Raw genomic sequence first — 16,889 nt, forward strand, 5'->3', positions numbered from 1 at the left:
TCGGGTCTGGGTTTATTGCTCCCGTGGGAAGAGGTACAGAAGGGGGGGGGGGTGTCCCTGAGTGGAGCGGGGGTCCCTCCGTGGTGCGGGGGCTCCTCCAGCCGAGGCTCAGCCAGGCCATGGCCGGTTCGGGGGGTCGGCAGTGAGGTCGCAGTCGAAGTCGTCGAAGGTGTCGGGATCGGGCAGGGGGTGCTCGGTGGGGCGCGGGGCCACGGCCACGGCCACCGGGTCCTTCTGCAGTAGCTCGGCGTCGAAGGCCAGCCCCCGGAAAAAGGGGTGGCCCTGGAAGTGGTGGAGGTAGCGCAGGCGGCGAAGGGGATTGTGGCACAGCAGCTGGCAACAGAGGGAGGACGGTGAGCCACGAGGGGGGGGACACCACTGGGGACATTCAGCCTAAGGGTTGGGGTTACCTCAGCCAGCAGTCGGCCCAGCGCGGGGCTGAGAGTGGGGGGGCTCGCGTAGCTGCTCTCTTTGACACGCTCCAGCATGGCCATGTGGTCCTTTGCTGGTGGCACTGGAAACTGGGGGGAGGTGGGGGCAAGGAGCAGCCTTAGGGGCTCTATGCAGTACCCTTAAGCCCATCATCACCCCACAGCACTCACCTCCCCGCTGGCCAGGGCAAAGAGCAGGACACCCAGGGACCACCAGTCGGCCGCATGGCTGTAGGGACCCCCACTCAGCACCTCTGGGGCTGCAGGGATGTGGGGGTGAGTGGTTGGGGGTTGGAGGGCGTACCTCCACCCATCCTCCCTCCTCCCAGCTGTCCCCTTACCCATGTACTGCAGAGTGCCACAGATGGTGTGTGCCCGCTCACCACAGCGCAGGTGTCGGGAGAGGCCAAAGTCAGAGAGCTTGAGGTGCCCTGGGAGGCAAGACAGTGCAAAGGGGAATGGGGGGGGCACGGAGGGGTGGCTCCATGCACAGGGTGACCGACCCTATGGTTGGGGTGTCCCCACACCAATGCCACCAGGCCCTCACCTCTCTCATCCAGGAGGATGTTCTCCATCTGAAATAAAACAAGCTCTGGGGTGGGCCCTCCATGCCAAGAGATGCAGGGGCCCTCACTGCCTTTTTGTCGTTCCCCCTCCCCCCCGTGCTGCCACCCACCTTCACATCTCTGTGCACGATGCCCAGGTCATGGAGATAGACTGAGGACAAGATAGAGCCGTCAGAACCGGTGTGTTCACTCTCTGCACCACACTCTTTGCCACCCCCGGGGTGGGTTGAGCCCCCCACTCACCCAGCACCAGCACCAGCTCGGCAGCAAACAGTTGGACGGTGGCCTCTGCGAAGCGTCCAGCAGCACGCCACAGTGCGTGCAGGTCCCCAGTGCTGCAGTAGGTGCACACTGCCAGGAGGGGTCACACCAGCATGACCCCGGGCCACGCAGGCACCAAGGTGATGCATGGGGCTGCACGGGTGGGGAGGTGGCACGAGGACTGGGATCTTCTGGGCACCAGAGCCATGCGGGCACTGGGCCTGAGGTGGTCCAGAGAGAACCGTGGCCACATGGGGTGGCACAACATGGGCACGTGGTCACAAAGGTGGCACGAGCACCAAGGTGCCCCGACCCTTGGGGCTTACAGACCTGCCAGGCCCACACAGACCCCACGGCACAGACACCATAGCTGTGACAATGGCACAGTGGCCTTTATCCCCATCATCCCGATTGCTGTCCCTGCAGTGGGTGAGGGGTGGAAAGGCAGCAGCCCAGTGCTGGATCCCTGCGGGCAGCGTGCAGAACGTGCGGGGGGGGGGAGGACACGTGTGCAGGCAGTGGGAACACGTGTGCAGGCAGAGCTGGGGGGGGAGGGGGGACGACCGTGGGGAGCCTGCGGGCAGATGGTCACTCACTGATGAAGAGATGGCGCTGGCCCTGCCAGCTGTCCCCAAGGCCGTGGACAAACGGGTGCCTGACCTGTCTCTGGGGACACAAAGCAGAGGGTGAGCGGCCCTTGGGGTTGGGATTGTCCCTCCTTGTCACCCCCCCCCTCCTCCTCCCCCTCCCCTAACCTGGATGCTGACTTCTTCCTTGCACTGCTTAAGGGTGTCGCGGCGCAGCACCTCCATTTTGGGTACGACCTGGAAGAGGAGATGTCAGGATGGGATAGGGGGTCCCTGGGGCAGCACAGAACCCCCCCCCCAGGCCGCAGGACAGCACCCACCTTCACAGCACAGACCTTCTCTCGCCCAATGTCCAACACTTTTAGGATAGTACCAAAGGAACCTTTGGCCACCAAGCCCAGGATCTGGGGGGGGGAAAGGGGGAGGGGGTACAGGTGCTGAACACTCTACAAAACAATGGGGAGTACTGCTACCCCACACCCCCCCACCCGAGCGTGGGGGTCCTGCGTGGGTGAGTGGCACATTGCAAGCATAGGGGGGACATGATGTCCCGGAGATCACAGTAGGGCACACGGGGGGGGACGCGATGGGGGAACCGACGGGAGGAGAGAGAGTGGTCGCAGTCTCCCGTAAGGATGCACGGGGACCCTGCACGGAGCGCGGGGACCGCGCCGAAAGGCATTGTCCACACGGGGATCCACGCAGGACGCTCGGAGATCCCGGTAGCACGCGGACAGAACCGGAGCAGGACGCGAGGGGACCCGGCGGGATGCACACGGGGACGCGCGGACTCCCCGGTGTAGCGGAGGGGTTCTCCGGTGCGTTGCATCGGTCCCGGACGGCACCTTGAGCTGCTGCTGCCGGGCGGAGGTGCGCACGGGGAACTCCGGCAGGAAGAGCGAGACGAGCTGCGGCAGCGGCCACCCCGGGAACGGCGGCTCCTCGGCGGCCACAGCGAGTCCCGGTACCGGCACCGAGCCCTGGACCGACCCGCTCCGGCGGAGCAGCGCCCGCACCCACGATCCCACGGCTCGGCCCTACGGAACCGGGGGGCAACCGTCAGCGGGCCGAGGGTCGGACATCGGATAGGGGGATGCGGGGACACAACCTCGGGGCCACCGCACGCACCTGGGGGGGCCCCGGGCCGGACCCGCTGCTGGCTGCTCCCATCGCGCCGCCGCCCGGCCCGGCCCCGTTAATCGCCGCCTTACATAACCTCGCCCCGCCCCGCCCCGCCCCGACCCCCCCCCGGCACCGGAGCTCTGTGCGGTACCCACCCCCCATCCACACCGGGCAGCAGGCACGGACTCGGAGTCCCCCCCATCCCGGCCCCCCGTAGGAGATGGAGGTGCACCCATCCACCCCCCCTCCCCTCGGGGCAATCCCCATATTAAGACGGTGAAAGGGTCAGTGCAGCTCCCCCCATAGAGCTCCAGGCAGCGGCGGCTCATCCAGGAGCTGGATAAGGGCCGGGGGGAACCCCAAGCACTTAAATGGGGGAAGAAGGGATCCCACTGGAGGACAAGGGGGGGAGGGAAGGGAGAACCCACTGTGCCAAAGATCTGCTGCTCCGAGAGCACGACGACGACGCAAGGCAGGAGGAGAACGACAACCCCTGGGACCAAAGCTGCTTCAAATTAAAAACTCTTATTTAAACTCTGTCCTGTTCCCCTTTCTCCCAGCCCAGAGCGATCCTGCTGCTTCCCCAGGCCCTGGGGCCAGCACCCGCGCAGCAGGGAGGCAGGATGCTGGCGGGACCTTTGGCACAGGGTGGGGGGGAGAACTGCACCCCACAGAGCAGCCCCGCAGCACGGCTGCGCCCAGGCCCCCACCTCGGGCACCAGCAGCGTGCTCCCCACACCGCTATAGGGCTGCCCCAGCAGTATGGGGAGCACAGGGGACCCCAGTCCCTTCCCGGCCTGCCGGGTGCTGCCGTCATTTGCGCCTGCCGAAGATGGACTTCTTGCTGGGGTTCTTCTCGCCCACGCTGAGCCCGATGAGCAGCCGTGCCTTCTCATCCTCCTCCTGCTGCTGGATGGTCCCATCCGCTTTGTTCTCCAGCTTCCCCCGTGCCTCAGCCCCCGCTGCAGGCTTCAGCCGCAGCTTCTCTTTGATCACCTGCACCGGGAGCTGGGGCTCAGCACACCAGGGGGCTGCACCCAGCACCCCTTGGCTTCACGCAGCTTTGTCCCCTACAGAGGGAGGGGGGGAGGGGGGCACGGCCCTGTCCTTACACACCTGTGCCACCAAGGCTTTGCGGCTGTCCCTCTTCACCGCCATGGCAAAGTCCAGCCACGTCCAGGTGTTGTTGTGGTACTCCAGGCACGGCAGCACCAAATTCAGGTCGCCCCAGTCCACACTGTTCTTCTCGCCCTGAGCAGGAGGTGGAGGGGGGGGGGTTTGAGCTGAGTGGCACGCTGTCCCCCCCACCCCTCCCCACATCCCCCTGGCCCCTCACCTTGTAGCTGACGCAGAGCGGCACCTGCGGGATCTTGATGTAGATGAAGGAGTTGTTCATGGCCGCACGCTCCTTCATCTTGTCGATGTCATCCACGGGATGCTGGGGACAGAGATAGGAGCAGAAGGTGAGGAGAGGGGACAGCCGGGCCCTGGGCCATGGTACTGCTTCACCAGGGAACAGCAGGAGCTGCTCTGGCACTGGGGGGTGCTGCAGGGATCGCAGCAAGGTGCAGCACAGGGATGTGAAGGATGCACGTGCACACGGTGGGAGGGAGCAGTGGATAAAAAGGAAGCAAGGCAAGGAGAGGGATTGCCCAGGCCAAAACACTGTATCCGCAGCAGGGCTCTCCCTACTCCCCTCACAGGGCAGCAGCACATACCTCAGGTGCTTTCCGGAATGATCTCCTGACTCCTGAGGTGCGATTCAGACCCTGAGTGACACCCTTCCCTGGGCCCAGTGAGTCGTCAGCCCCGATCAGCTGCCGTGGCTTCACCACGGGTATCCCTGGGAGGGGAGAAGGAGGCAGTAGCTGGGGATCAGCCACAATCCCAGATCCCTTTCGGCTTTGCTGCTGTCCCCAGTAGACCCCTGCCCACCCAGGAGACCCCAGGTTCCTGTTCCTTGACATATCTCACCACCATTTCCCCAAAATCATCGGGCATGTAACCAGAGCTGCTCAGAGAAGTCACTCAGGTGGCAGGAGGGTGAACACACACTGCCACACCTCTCCCATCCCACTCACCTGTTGTCACCAGCTTGGACTTGTCTTCCTCATCCCCCACCTCCTCCTCCTCCACATTGCGTCCCGGGAAGAAGAAACCCATCATCCTATGGAAGAACTGGTGGGTGAGCTGGATAGTGAGTGGAACCACGTTCACCTGCGGGGAGAAAGACATGTTAGGCAGTGTTCATCCAGCTCTATGAGCTGCCACCTCCCAGCACAGCCCCAGCACCTCGAAGTGCTCCTTGATGGAAATGCCTCCCACAGGAGGTCGCACTTTACTGAAGATCCTCAGCGCCAGCTGCCGGCCGGACTGGCAGGAGCTCTGGGGACGCAGCACCACCTGCAGGGAGGAAAGAGGGTGAGCAGAGTGAGGACAGCCCCAGGGCCGGGTCACCTCAAGGTCCCCAGGGTGTGGAGCTGCTCCCCTTGCCTTGTACACAGCGTTGGGCAGGAGGTTGTTCATCGTGACCCAGCCCAGCTCCAGCAGATGCTCAGCAGTGTCATCAGACTTGTTGACCTGCACACACACAGTCATTAACCCCACACTTCCAGGCTCCTGCTCTGGGGCTGCAGGGCCACCAGGCAGCTCGGTACCTTGCTGTAGAGGAAGCGTTGGAGCTCCAGCTCAGCTATGCCCAGCTGCCCATCCTCCTCTGTCAGGCGCCAGCGTGCCTGGGCAAAGTAGAACTCAGTCCGCCGTGCCACGCTCACATCCTCCTGCTGCTTTCGCAGCTCCATCTTGTTGGCTCGCTGCAGCTGGAAGTCCTTGAAGCACCTGCAGCAGATAGGGAAGTGCTGGGATGGGGGAGTCCTGGAGGGAAAACATTAGGGAAGCCAGAGGTGGTCTGTACCTGATCAGGATGTTCAGCTCCTCGCTCTCCAGCTGCAGGTCAGCTTTCTCCTGGCTTAGCTGCTGCTGCAGCTTGTGGTTGAGGTCGAGCAGGTTCTCATTTTTGCTGTCGTCCTGCAGGGACTGGAAGACAGAGCCCTCAGCGCCCTTCATCCCAGAGCAGGGATCCCAGGTCCTGCCTGGAACACAGGCTCACCTTCACGTTGGAGTACATCTGCTTCTCCAGCTGCCGGATCTGGGCGACGTGCTGCCTCACAGCTTCTTGCAGGTGTAGGATACTGCTGCGTTGCTCCTCAGGGTTGCTGGAGATTTCTAACTGGAACCTCACCCGCTGCTTCTTCTCACTGTGCTCCTGGACATAAAGATAGGGGAAGATAAGGGGTGCCCTGGGTGCAGGCAAGTGATAAGGGTACTTGCAGCTCTGTGGGTACCTTCCGTTTGGGTTCCACGTGCAGCAGCAGGTTGTTAACTATGTCAAGGATCATGGCATACTGTGCAGGGTTCGTGGAGATCTCCAGGTCATGATGGATGAGTGTGAATGTATCCACAGCTCCTACAGGGATGTAATAAGGACACGTGGGGCCCTTCTGATGGAAGATGGACCACCCCTAGACTCTGTAGGAACTTGTGGGTCAGGCCAGAGCTCTGCTGAGACACACAATGTGCATATTACCCACCTTCCTGCTTCTTCAGCAGATCCTCTTTCTCCTGGTTAGCAGGAGTCTCGGGGGGCTTTATCTGAGTGGCCAGCTCAGGGTCAATGTCATGGCTGTAGCTGATATAGTACATGCGGCAGCTGCAGCGAGAGATGATCCTCTGCACCTGCTGGGTCTGCTGGGCTTCTGAGGGCTGGTTCCAGTCTGGAAAAGGGACCAAAGTCAGAAGGCCACACCAGAGACCTCCCAGGCAAAGGGCTTGGAGCTGGCTCTGCTTGTGGAGCTGGCTCAGCTTTGCCAACCTCAGGGTTACATGGGATCAGAGTTGGGGTAACGTGGTGCCCAGCTCCTCAAGCCATACCTGTGGTGGTGCTGACCATGCCTCCCACTGCCTGCCCACTCTCCATCAGCTCCTGCACTGAATCCAGGCTCCGCTGACGATGTTCCTCAATATTCTTCACCTAAGAACACAGAGAAGTATTGGTGGCCATCCCCCTTGCAACTCACCCACCACATCCCAACCCAGCCACTCACCTCCAGCCAGAGCTGCCCATGCTCCCTCTCTGTGGGACTGCTTTCTGTTGTGGCAAAGTACTGCATGCCATCCAGCAAGCACGTCCAAGATGTCTTCTGCTTCAGTGTGTCCCCATACCAGGCAGGGTGGTGCTGGCACTGCAGCAGTTGGGCCTTTGCAGCAGACACAATCACACAGCCCTCTGTTTCCGCACCGCGCAGCACCATCTGTGGGATAAAAAATGAGACCCTAGGGGGTCAAGACCAGCCATGGCCCCTCTGACCACAAGGCCATGGAAGAGCAGAGGCCAGCCAGGGGCTGGTACCTGGCAGTTGACCAGCTCAATGAGGCAGTTGCGGTTGTAGATGTCATCAGTCTGGCAGGCAGCAATGCCACAAAGCTGCTCACTAGCTCCTGATTCTTCCTCTGTGAAGACCACAAACTTATCTGTCTCCTCGATGAGCTTCTGCAACATGTAGGCTCCTGGGGAAGGAGAAAAAAAAAATCAGTACAAGGTTGAGGGTATGAAGGCTGGAGAAGCTTTGGGCTAGCACGTGCTGCCAGGCTGGTGCAGGTTTTCACTCCCAGCCACACTCACCCCCAGAGGAAGCTCTCTCAGGGCGGCCACTGGTGATGGGAGCGGTCACTTTGGCAGGGACAGAGTGAGCAGAGAGTGGGCCTCGCTTCAGCTTCTTGGTTTGCAGCTGCGTGTCAATCTTCAGCCCCTTCAGAGCCTCAGTGGACAGATTACGCTTGAGCACAGCTGCTTTCTTGTAGCCATCGTACAGACCAAAGGCAATGTCCCTGTTTGTGGTGGTCCAGGACGCCCTCAAGTCCACCAGATGCAGCTGGTGCGTGTGGAAACCATCGTCCCCATCCCGCAGGGGCAGCTCCTGGGCATAAGGGACCACAACCTCAGCACAGCAAAACCACAACCAGCCTCTGCCCTCCCTCACTGTGCCCAAAGATGGAGGTTCCCTCGCTCCGAGGGAAGCACAGGCTGAGTTTTTGCAGCAGTACCTCCTCAGCCGTGCGATTGCTGTGCCGTTGATAGGTGAGGGAAGACAGGCTCAGCAGGTGAGTTTTCTTCACCAGGGTATCCAGCCGGTGGTCAGCGTTCTCATCGCAGGTGGATGCCATAAGGTGCACAGTGACCTGGCTCAGATCACTCACCATCTGTGTGATGCTCCACTCCGAAATGAGGCGTCGCATCACCGTGCCAGCTGGGGAACAGGGAGAGGCATCAGCCAGGGCCCTACCCTGCTCAGAGCCACTGTCAGCAGCGCCCCAGCTCACCTTGTGGGATCAGCCGCTGCGTGCCACGAGTGAAGATGTGCCCCTGGCAGCACTCCACCTGGATCCCCCGCTGCTGGGCAAAGGAGGCCCAGTAATGCACCTGTAAATGAGCAGGTAGCAGGGGATGAGAGCTGGGCAGAGGGGGAGATAACACCAGCAACCCATCCCCAGGACTTGCCTGCAGCTGGGGGAAGAGCGCAGTGTAAGACAGCTGCTTGTAATGCTGCCCCAACTTCTTCTTACTGGGCTTCATGTTGTTGAAGAGCTTCCCACGGCAGATGGGGCGCGTCACGCTGGTCCACGTGGCCCAGAAGTTCTGCATCCAGCGGAGCGTGCTGCTGTAGAGCAGGATCCGGGGCTGGGAGTGCTCTGAGAATACACCCACCATCAGCCAGCGCCACGAGGCAAGGACAGCACCCAATGCAGGATTGATAACGATCAGTAAAACCATCCCCCCTTGCCCTGGAGGGATCCCTGGGGTGCTGTCACCCACCCTCGCTGGGCCGGGTCAGGTCCATCCGGATGGAGAGGTTGAGGTTCTCGGAGCGGAAGGCACGGTAGGAGTCGTACTGCTGCCCCACTGGCACCTCAGGCACAAACTCAGGGGAGCGCAGCACCACGCCGTGGTGGTCATGGGGGTTCCCATGGCACAGCCACTGCAGGTCCAGTGTCATGCACAGGTCAGGCAGGTGCAGGAAGCAGCAGTCGTCATACCTGAAAGGGGTAAGAGGCTCCCAGTTACCCTCCCCGGCACCAATAGCAGCCCCCACACTCCAGGGCCCACACTGACTTGGAGGCTGTCCGGACGTTGATGTCGAGGTTGCCCTTGAAGACGAACTGCCCAGGCTTCCAGTGGAAGGAGAGGTGGCTCCACTCCCAGTGCATGTTCTCCGTGGTGTTGTAGGGGTCCTGCATATCAAAGCACGAGAAAGATGAAGGTGTGAGACAGCCCCCTGCCACACTCTGCTCCTGACCCCAGCAGCACTCACCTCAGTGGCCAGCTGGTGCAGGTTGGCCTGTTCGATGTCCATGTGCCAGTCCCCATGGAAAAGAAGACGGCTCTTGTCCCACCAAGGCAATGGGGCACTGGGGTCTTCTGAAGGCTTAGTGAGCAGATCCACACACTGGCCGATCAGGGTCCAGGCCGGGTCCCAGCAGGGCCCCCACACAATGGTGTACTGAGAGATCTCAGCTGGGGACACAGGGATCAGCTCAGCCTTTCACCTGCCCCCATCCCAGCAGAGCCCCCCGGGCCCCTCTGGCTCTTACAGTGGAAGTCATGGTAGAACTTCAGGGGGGGCATGTTCCTCTCCACCGTCGCGTCCCCCCAGGGTAGCCCCAGCTTCAGGACCTGGCGGCGCCGGGAGCAGGCCTGGCCACACTGCTCAGCTCCGATCAGCCGGCCTGAGAGCTGCCAGTTCCGGATCTCAAAGAGGTAACGTGGATAGTCACGGATCCGCACTGCAGGGCAGAGCAAGGGCTGAAGGATGGGGCAGCAAAGGACGCCGCTCTGATCCCCTCACTCTAGGCCACAGCAGCAGCCACCACCCCACTGTGCCTTTTTCCCACTCCCACTCCCTGCTACTTTGAAAATCGTTTCCTATTCTTTGGCCACGCGCCACGCAGAGCCAGTAGGTCCATCCTGAAAGTCCAGGACTGTGCAGACACCGTGCTGTCCTCTAAGGACACACGAGCTCACTCACCGAAGAAGCTGCTGACGCTGCCCTTCATCATGCGGCACCACTGAGTGACCATCTCCAGCCCCTCGGGGGGGAACGGGCTGACGCTGTCAATGTCCCTCATCTGCTCCACGACACGCTCCGTGCCATGGAAGGACTCGTCAGCCATGGCCACCAGCTCCAGGTGGGCCAAAGTCCAGGTGAGGAGAGCCCTCCGCATGGGTGTGTTGGCATAGAGACGCCGTGAGCGCTGGATGTAGATCTCAATGTTCTTCTTCTCCAGAGAAGCATAGAGCTCCTCGATTTTGCGGGCAGGCAGCAGCTCCCCGTGCTGCTTGCGCAGCGCAGCCACCTTGGCATCCAGCAGCTGCAAACGCTTGGCACTCTCCTTGCTCTCATCCTTCATCAGCTCATAATTGTCCCGTAATTTGACCTCAAAGACATCGTCCAGGAAGACCCAGGAGAAGTGAGTCACTTTGAGCAGCAGGTCGGGAGGCAGAGCTGTGCTGGCAGGGCGCCCACGCCGGTGCAGACCTTTCAGCCACTTCTGCACACCCACGGCCGCGTCCAGCGTGCGGGAGAAGTCGTACTGGTAGGGGAACTCAATGGTCACACTGGCAAAGGAGAAGGCCCAGCCACGGTTGCGGAGAGTGTGCAGGGTGGGGAAGGCGCAGCGGTGCAAGATGACCTCCTCCAGCTCCGGCAGCAGCTTCACCTCCACCTCTTTGAAGCTGAAGATGCTGTGTCCATCAAAGCCGGCTGCCAGCTCAGGGCAGTAGCCGTGCAAGGCGCCGCCGTGCCAGCTCACAGAGGTCCGTTCGGCAGCCAGGCTGATGTAGTTGGCCTCAGAAACGAAGGCGGTGACCTTGGCAGAGCTCAGCTCCAGCGACAGGGACAAGAGTCTTTTGGGGGGAGCTCCATCTGGCTGGAGGGGCTCTGTTGTCTCGGTACGGGTGGCCATGGGGGATGCTGGGCTTGCTGGGGACAGGGAGGGAGGTGTCCTGTGGCCAAGGGCACTCTGCAAGGCTTCGAGGCACTGCAGAGTGGCCAGGGTGTGATGATATAAGTGCATGTGGTCAGGTGGGCTCCACAGCACCGCCAGCCCCTCACCGCACTGCACCTGCAGCAGAGAGAGAGCAAGCAACAAGTCACTGCCATGTCTTCCTCTCCATTACCCCTCAGGGCCAGCCAGCCCTCTTGCTGCCCTATACATTCTACTATAGGATAAAACAGAGGCTCAAGGCCCACATATACCTCCAGGGAGCGGATGCTGCTGTGGTAGGTGATGGAGAGCATGGAGAGGCTGGCTACGGGGTTGGGGATGGCAGGAGCTTTGCAGCACGGCTGCATCTTCTCCGTAATGCTCTTCACCAAGGCCAGCACCATGCCCTGGACACTGACTGTGCAGCTCTCAGCACTCCCCAGGACAGTCAACGTGTCCAGCCGCAGCTCCAGGGCACCTAGAGGAACAGTACATCAGTGCTGAGGGCACAGTGAAGACAATCCACAGTACGTCAGGCTCTAACAGTGAAGTTGTTCCAGGATGGTAATCTGGGATCAGTCTGGATGCCACAACTACACTCACCCACTACGGCTGAGAGTGTGAAAAGATTTACATCCTCCACCTTCAGATCCACCTTCCAGAGCAGAACCCAGGGCTCACTTGAGGCAGAGGATGGCTGCTTGGTAAGCTCAGCTGTGCTGGGCTGTGGGCAGAACAGGGGCAGGACCCTGGCCAGGCACTCGGTGCAAGTGTCTGATGACTCCACTTGTAGCCCCCGGATGGTGCAATCCAAGAAGAGTGTGTCTGACTGGGAGCTGGACATGCCCAGGGGCTGATTGTAGCTGCCCTGCAGGATAAACAGGCTGATCACTCTCAAGATACAGGATGCCCCTGTGTCCTGCCTGGAGCTGTGGACAAGCAGAACCCCTCCCAAAAGCCACCCCTCAGCTCACCACTCACCTGCAGGTTGAAGGAGTCAAGGATGAGGGCTTCTCCCCACACGTGCATGTTGGGGGGGTGGGGGGCACGCTGGATGTGCGAGTCATTGCCCACACGCCAGCAAAGGTGGTCCACAGCCAGCACAGCTCGCTGGTGCACGCTCTGGGGACGCAGGTGTTGGTAGTCTGCAGGCAGAGAAGTTGAGTGCAGGCAGGGCTTGTTGCTGCCTGCTCTGCAGCCCCCAGAGAAAACTCAGACACAACCAAGCAGGTGTCCAGCCCCGAGTTGGACACAGGCACGGTAGAGCTTTTCCCATTCCCATGCCATAGGCTCAGGATGTTGATCATCCCCAGTATTTCTCCAGCAGAGCCACCAACCCCACAAGAAGAGCTCAGCAAGAACCCTGGAGCCAACCCTTACCTGCAGAGATGGAGTTGAAGCCCAAGGCAAAGGGTGGTGTATCCCCCAGTTGCACTGACACATTGACATTGGACAGCGAGGCACACAGTATGATGGGCGCTATGATTTGGGGATAGCTCCTATGGAGGACAAGCAGGAATGGGGTGTTACAGGAGTCCTGTGTGCTAAGGAACAGGCTCCAAGGGACCCCCTCCCTGCAGGGCCCACCCTCTACACCAGCCTCCCTGACTCAAGGGCTGTGTGCAGGGCAGAGAAGGCACTGTATGCCCAGGCACCCTGCTAGAAAGCAGTAGGTGAGAGGCAACAAGCTGCAAAACCAGCAGCTGAGGACGAGTTTACCTTCCTTTGTGCCCTTGGCTGGGGACAGGTGTCAGGTGGTGCCTGTGTTCCTGTGCCAACAGGCCCAGCCAGTGTGAAAACTCTTGGTGGCGGTAGTGAATGATGCAGGTGTTGAGCAGCACAGCAGCTGAGAGGTCAATGGCTGTGACCTAGAGCAGGGAGAGCACAGGGTGGCGGCAAGCTCATGCCTGGAGTCAAATCAGTCCCCCCAGGGGATGGGAGCATGCCCAGCGTCTGCTCACCTGCACGCTGGTCTTCAAGGAGTTGAGGCACACAATGCGCTGGCGGCTCTGGGACAGGAGAAGGCCATCTGGGGAAGGAAAAGAGCAGAAGTGAGCAGTGCTGGAGAGAAGTGGCTGTCCCAAGGGCTACTTGCCCTCTCCTGGCTACTTGCCCTCCAGCTGGAGGTCTACACTCATTTGGTCCAGGTCTGAGGTGGGCGTGAAGTTGCGCAGTGGGATCTGCTCCTCTTCACGCTGATATAGAAACTGCAACAGCTTCAGGCTCCAGGTGAGGTGCCTATGAGAAGCAGAGAGTCACTGCCAGGAGAGATCTACACCATCACATCCTCCATCTCCCATCCCAGCTGACTAGCGTACTTTCATGGACAAAGCACAGCCCAGAATGCACCTATAGCCCAGCCCAGCACTCTCATTATGCCAGCAGAGGATCCCATCACGCTGTCATGCTGGAGAACCATATTCCCTGCCTACCTTTTTCCCCAAGAGCCCAGGCTGTTCTCAGTCCTTCCCACTGGGATTTATTCTCTGCAGTCTGGCAGAGCAATGGACAAGCAGGAAGTGCCACAGCTCTTCCCAGGACCACATCCCCTGCACTCATCACAACTAGTGAAACCACCTCTTCCATCTGCCCCCTTACCTCTTCTGGCTGCTCATAGACAGCACCACGCTGGTGCTCTCCAGCTTCACCTCCACTCTCCTGGGGATGAGCTGCAGTGTGTCCCTGCTCAGCAGGGATGGGGACTTCGGGGACTCTTCTGGGTCTGGAGCAGGAAACACAGCGTCACAGGAAGGCTCTTGCCCAGATTCCCACTCCCTGCAGTGGGAAGCAGTGATAGCACAGCCAAATTCCTCTGGCTGCAATGGAAGTGAGGGGACTGCCAGTCCTGTCCTCTATGCCTGACCTGGGCTGGGCTGAGGGGCTCTGGCTGTCACACGATGCAACAGAGGGCTGCAGAAAAGCCCCTCATGCAGCTCTGCCTGCAGGGTCCGGACACTCAGCCTAACACCCACCAGTCGTCGCTTGCTGCTGATCTCCAGTGAGATGGAGAGTGCCAGGGCCAGCTCTGCCAGGCATGTGTTATCCTGCGTAGGGACATGGGCAAGGAGCACACCAGGAGTCACCCAGCTCTTTGCTGATGGAGGCTGCAGGCAATGCTCTGGGCACAGCATGGAGCTGAGAGCCTCGCAGGGCATTCAGCATCACCCAGCCCTGAAGACACACTGGGACAAGTCCTGGAGTGCCCCAGAGAGCTGCTGCCCAGGCCCGCAGCACTGAATTTCTCCCTTCCCCAGCACTCACCAGCTGACTGCTCCGGAGCACTTTGCTGTTCAGCTTTGTCAGGCTCACCTCACAGTTCAGGCTGGGGGGGAGCAAAGAGCAGGCTGAGGCTGCAGGCCCTGCAAAACTAAGTCCCTTCCCTCCCTTTTTGGTGGGATACAGGGCCCAAACACAGCACTACCTCTTCCCATCACCATTGAGGAGGAGACGCGTCTTGCTGGCCTGGATGTGCCAGAGAGACTCTGAGGTGGCCACATGTAGAACCATGATGTTGATGGAGTCCATGTGGATGGAAAAGAGCTGATGGAAGGCGGTATGGTGAGGGCTATGCAACAGCAGCACAGCCTGCAACACCCTCTCATGGAGCCAGAGCTCACCTGGCTAAGGAGCCGCAGCAGGGATGGTTTAAGGGGCAGGTCTGCTTTGTTCTTGCCATCATCAGCTTCTTTGGGAGCTTCAGGGAAGGATGGCTGGAGCCCATGGCCCTTCTGCAGATCAGTGCGGATTCGCACCTCACCAAAACACAGCTCAAAGTAGCGTCTGCAGGAGAACCAGCACAAGCAACCTTTACAAAGGCCTGCACATCCAGCCCCACAGGTGCCTCCATGAGATACCCAAAGGGGAATGATTCATTCCTGTAGAATAGGCCATGGGAAATGGGCACCACAGAAAGGTGCAGAGGCAGTCAGCAGGACCAGGGGTGAGACAGACTCACCCAGGAGAGCAGAGAAGGAGCTGGAGCGTGGGTACTTACGGTAGCTCCCGGCTCAGCTTACTGGAGATCCAGATGTTGTCAATTTCCTGCAAGAACATAAAAACAGGTGAGTTAAAAAATAGCAACACTTACCCCAATGCTTTCGTTATGCTCCCAGTGCCCAACATCACGTGGAGACCACTCAAAACCCCCTGAATTTGGTGAAGGGAGAAAGGGTTGCAGCCCTGGGGGGCTGTATGACAGCAGCTTGGCTACAGAGACCTGCTGCCAGCCTGAAAAGGACCATGTCCATCCCACCCTCATCCAGATGTGACTCCTCCACAGGTACCCACCACTGTCTGCTGCTCCTGTTGGAACTTGAGGCTGATGTTCTGTGCCCAGAAGAAGCCGAAGGAGCCAATCTTCAGCTCTGCCTGCAGCTTCTGCCGGCACCAGGTGATGGCCAGGCGGCATGCCAGCCACCTGTGGGTACACGGAAAGGGCCAGGGTCAACCTCTGCTGTCCTGGGTCGCACAACTTCTCCCTTCCTACCACCTGTACTGCCCCAGAGACCCTCGTGTCTGCGGGTCCCTGAGCCCCCACACCCAGCCCTTTGCTGCAACCCCTCCCTTCTCCCCAAATCTAGCCCCACAAGATCCTCCCAGACCTGGACGGGAGCACCACAAAAACCCTATACATGGCTGTATCCCCCTCACACAACACCCTTCACCTTTGACATCACCCTCCAAGCCCTACAGCATCCCTGAACTGTGGGGGCATCCCAAAGCCCCTAACACCTCCCATAGCCCTGAAATCTCTTTTGACTTTCCCATCACCCCACACTCATCTCTGTGGAATCTCTTGACTCCTACAAGCTCCTAAAGGCTTAGCACCCCCCACTCTACCTCCCAGCATCCTCCTTCAGCCCAACTCCTCTCCCCCATCACCCTGACACTACCCCAGCCAACCCTCTGGGCCTTCAGAGATCCCTGTGGGCCCTCCTACACTCCTGCCAGCCCACATCCAGACCTACACCCCATTCTACAACCTACACGCATACCTACAAACCGCTCTATGCAACACTCCTGCACCTACACCCCCCCAGCCAGACCCACAGATCCCTCAACACCCCACAGCCACCCTACACCCCCAGACACCCCACAACCACACCGACAGCCCCACCCCACCCCACAGTCCCCCCTACATCCCCGCCACCCCCTCTCTTGCCCCTCCCCCGGGCCCAGCGGCCCGCCCCCAGGCCCTGACCGCGCCAGCAGCCCGGCGAGCAGCAAGACGAGCCCGAGGCCGAGCAGAGCGGCGGGCAGCGGCAGGGACAGGCCCGGCGGCAGCAGCATGGCGGCCCCCAGGGCCCGGCCGCCGCCGTCCGCTCAGCGGGGGCAGAGCCGCCTGCCGGGCCCGGACTGCCGGTTGGGAGCGGAGGGACGGGGCGGGGCCGGCCTGCAGCTGCAGCGGCAGCGCCCCCTAGAGGCTCGGAGTGTCACTGCACCGCTCTGCGCGGAGCGCGCGTTCCCACCCCTGGGCCGGGGGCTGTGCCCCGCGAGGTGGGATTCCCACCCCCAACCCTCCCCCCCCCCGTCGGCCCAGGGGAGGTGGAGATAGGTAAAGGTTAAAGCTGAGGAGCGGGGTGTACTCCTTTGGGGAGCAGGGAGTTGATGTGCGTTCAATGTGTGGTCTTTGGGATGCGATCCATTTGGGGTTCTGGGATCTGTGTGCAAATGGGGCTGAAGAGGCTGATTTGGGACGCTGGGATCTGCTTTGTGTTGGATTTGGGATGCTAGGAACTGATTCAAGTTGGACTTGGGGCACCGGGAATTGATTCAAAGGGATGCTGGGATCTGCTTTGCATTGGATTTTGAGCGCTTGGATGTGGGGCTGTGCGATCTGAATCCTGTTGGATTTGGGGCACTGGGCTCTGCTTCCTGTCTGA

At 60.5% G+C, this 16,889-nt stretch overlaps 2 protein-coding genes across 2 annotated transcripts; both read right to left on the reverse strand.

Moving 5' to 3' along the window:
- Positions 1-4: 4 nt before the first annotated feature.
- Positions 5-3,015, reverse strand: RSKR (ribosomal protein S6 kinase related). The gene is made up of 12 exons (XM_065732229.1): positions 2,974-3,015; positions 2,691-2,882; positions 2,166-2,249; positions 2,014-2,082; positions 1,855-1,924; positions 1,241-1,348; positions 1,108-1,148; positions 979-1,006; positions 773-862; positions 603-691; positions 411-521; positions 5-333 (listed from the first exon to the last, which is right to left on the reverse strand). The coding sequence occupies exons 1-12, from the start codon at positions 3,013-3,015 to the stop codon at positions 109-111; spliced, it is 1,149 nt and encodes a 382-aa protein (XP_065588301.1). The 3' UTR covers positions 5-108.
- Positions 3,016-3,478: 463 nt separating this feature from the next.
- Positions 3,479-16,265, reverse strand: BLTP2 (bridge-like lipid transfer protein family member 2). The gene is made up of 39 exons (XM_065731889.1): positions 16,208-16,265; positions 15,295-15,424; positions 15,002-15,048; positions 14,625-14,787; positions 14,429-14,547; positions 14,269-14,329; positions 13,871-14,051; positions 13,606-13,729; positions 13,121-13,245; positions 12,969-13,036; positions 12,727-12,875; positions 12,388-12,506; positions 11,989-12,152; positions 11,611-11,875; positions 11,280-11,485; positions 10,050-11,145; positions 9,616-9,807; positions 9,336-9,538; positions 9,137-9,255; positions 8,840-9,060; positions 8,525-8,715; positions 8,347-8,446; positions 8,071-8,273; positions 7,649-7,943; positions 7,376-7,533; positions 7,071-7,277; positions 6,898-6,997; positions 6,558-6,740; positions 6,312-6,433; positions 6,077-6,232; positions 5,882-6,003; positions 5,625-5,805; positions 5,461-5,547; positions 5,260-5,370; positions 5,049-5,184; positions 4,686-4,810; positions 4,304-4,405; positions 4,084-4,218; positions 3,479-3,963 (listed from the first exon to the last, which is right to left on the reverse strand). The coding sequence occupies exons 5-39, from the start codon at positions 14,530-14,532 to the stop codon at positions 3,781-3,783; spliced, it is 6,294 nt and encodes a 2,097-aa protein (XP_065587961.1). The 5' UTR covers positions 14,533-14,547; positions 14,625-14,787; positions 15,002-15,048; positions 15,295-15,424; positions 16,208-16,265; the 3' UTR covers positions 3,479-3,780.
- Between the last annotated feature and the right edge of the window lie 624 nt (positions 16,266-16,889).

This window comes from Cyrtonyx montezumae, unplaced genomic scaffold (genome assembly GCF_038088225.1).
Source record: "Cyrtonyx montezumae isolate F1298 unplaced genomic scaffold, pur_monq_1.0 scaffold_15, whole genome shotgun sequence".
Taxonomy (NCBI): Eukaryota; Metazoa; Chordata; class Aves; order Galliformes; family Odontophoridae; genus Cyrtonyx; species Cyrtonyx montezumae.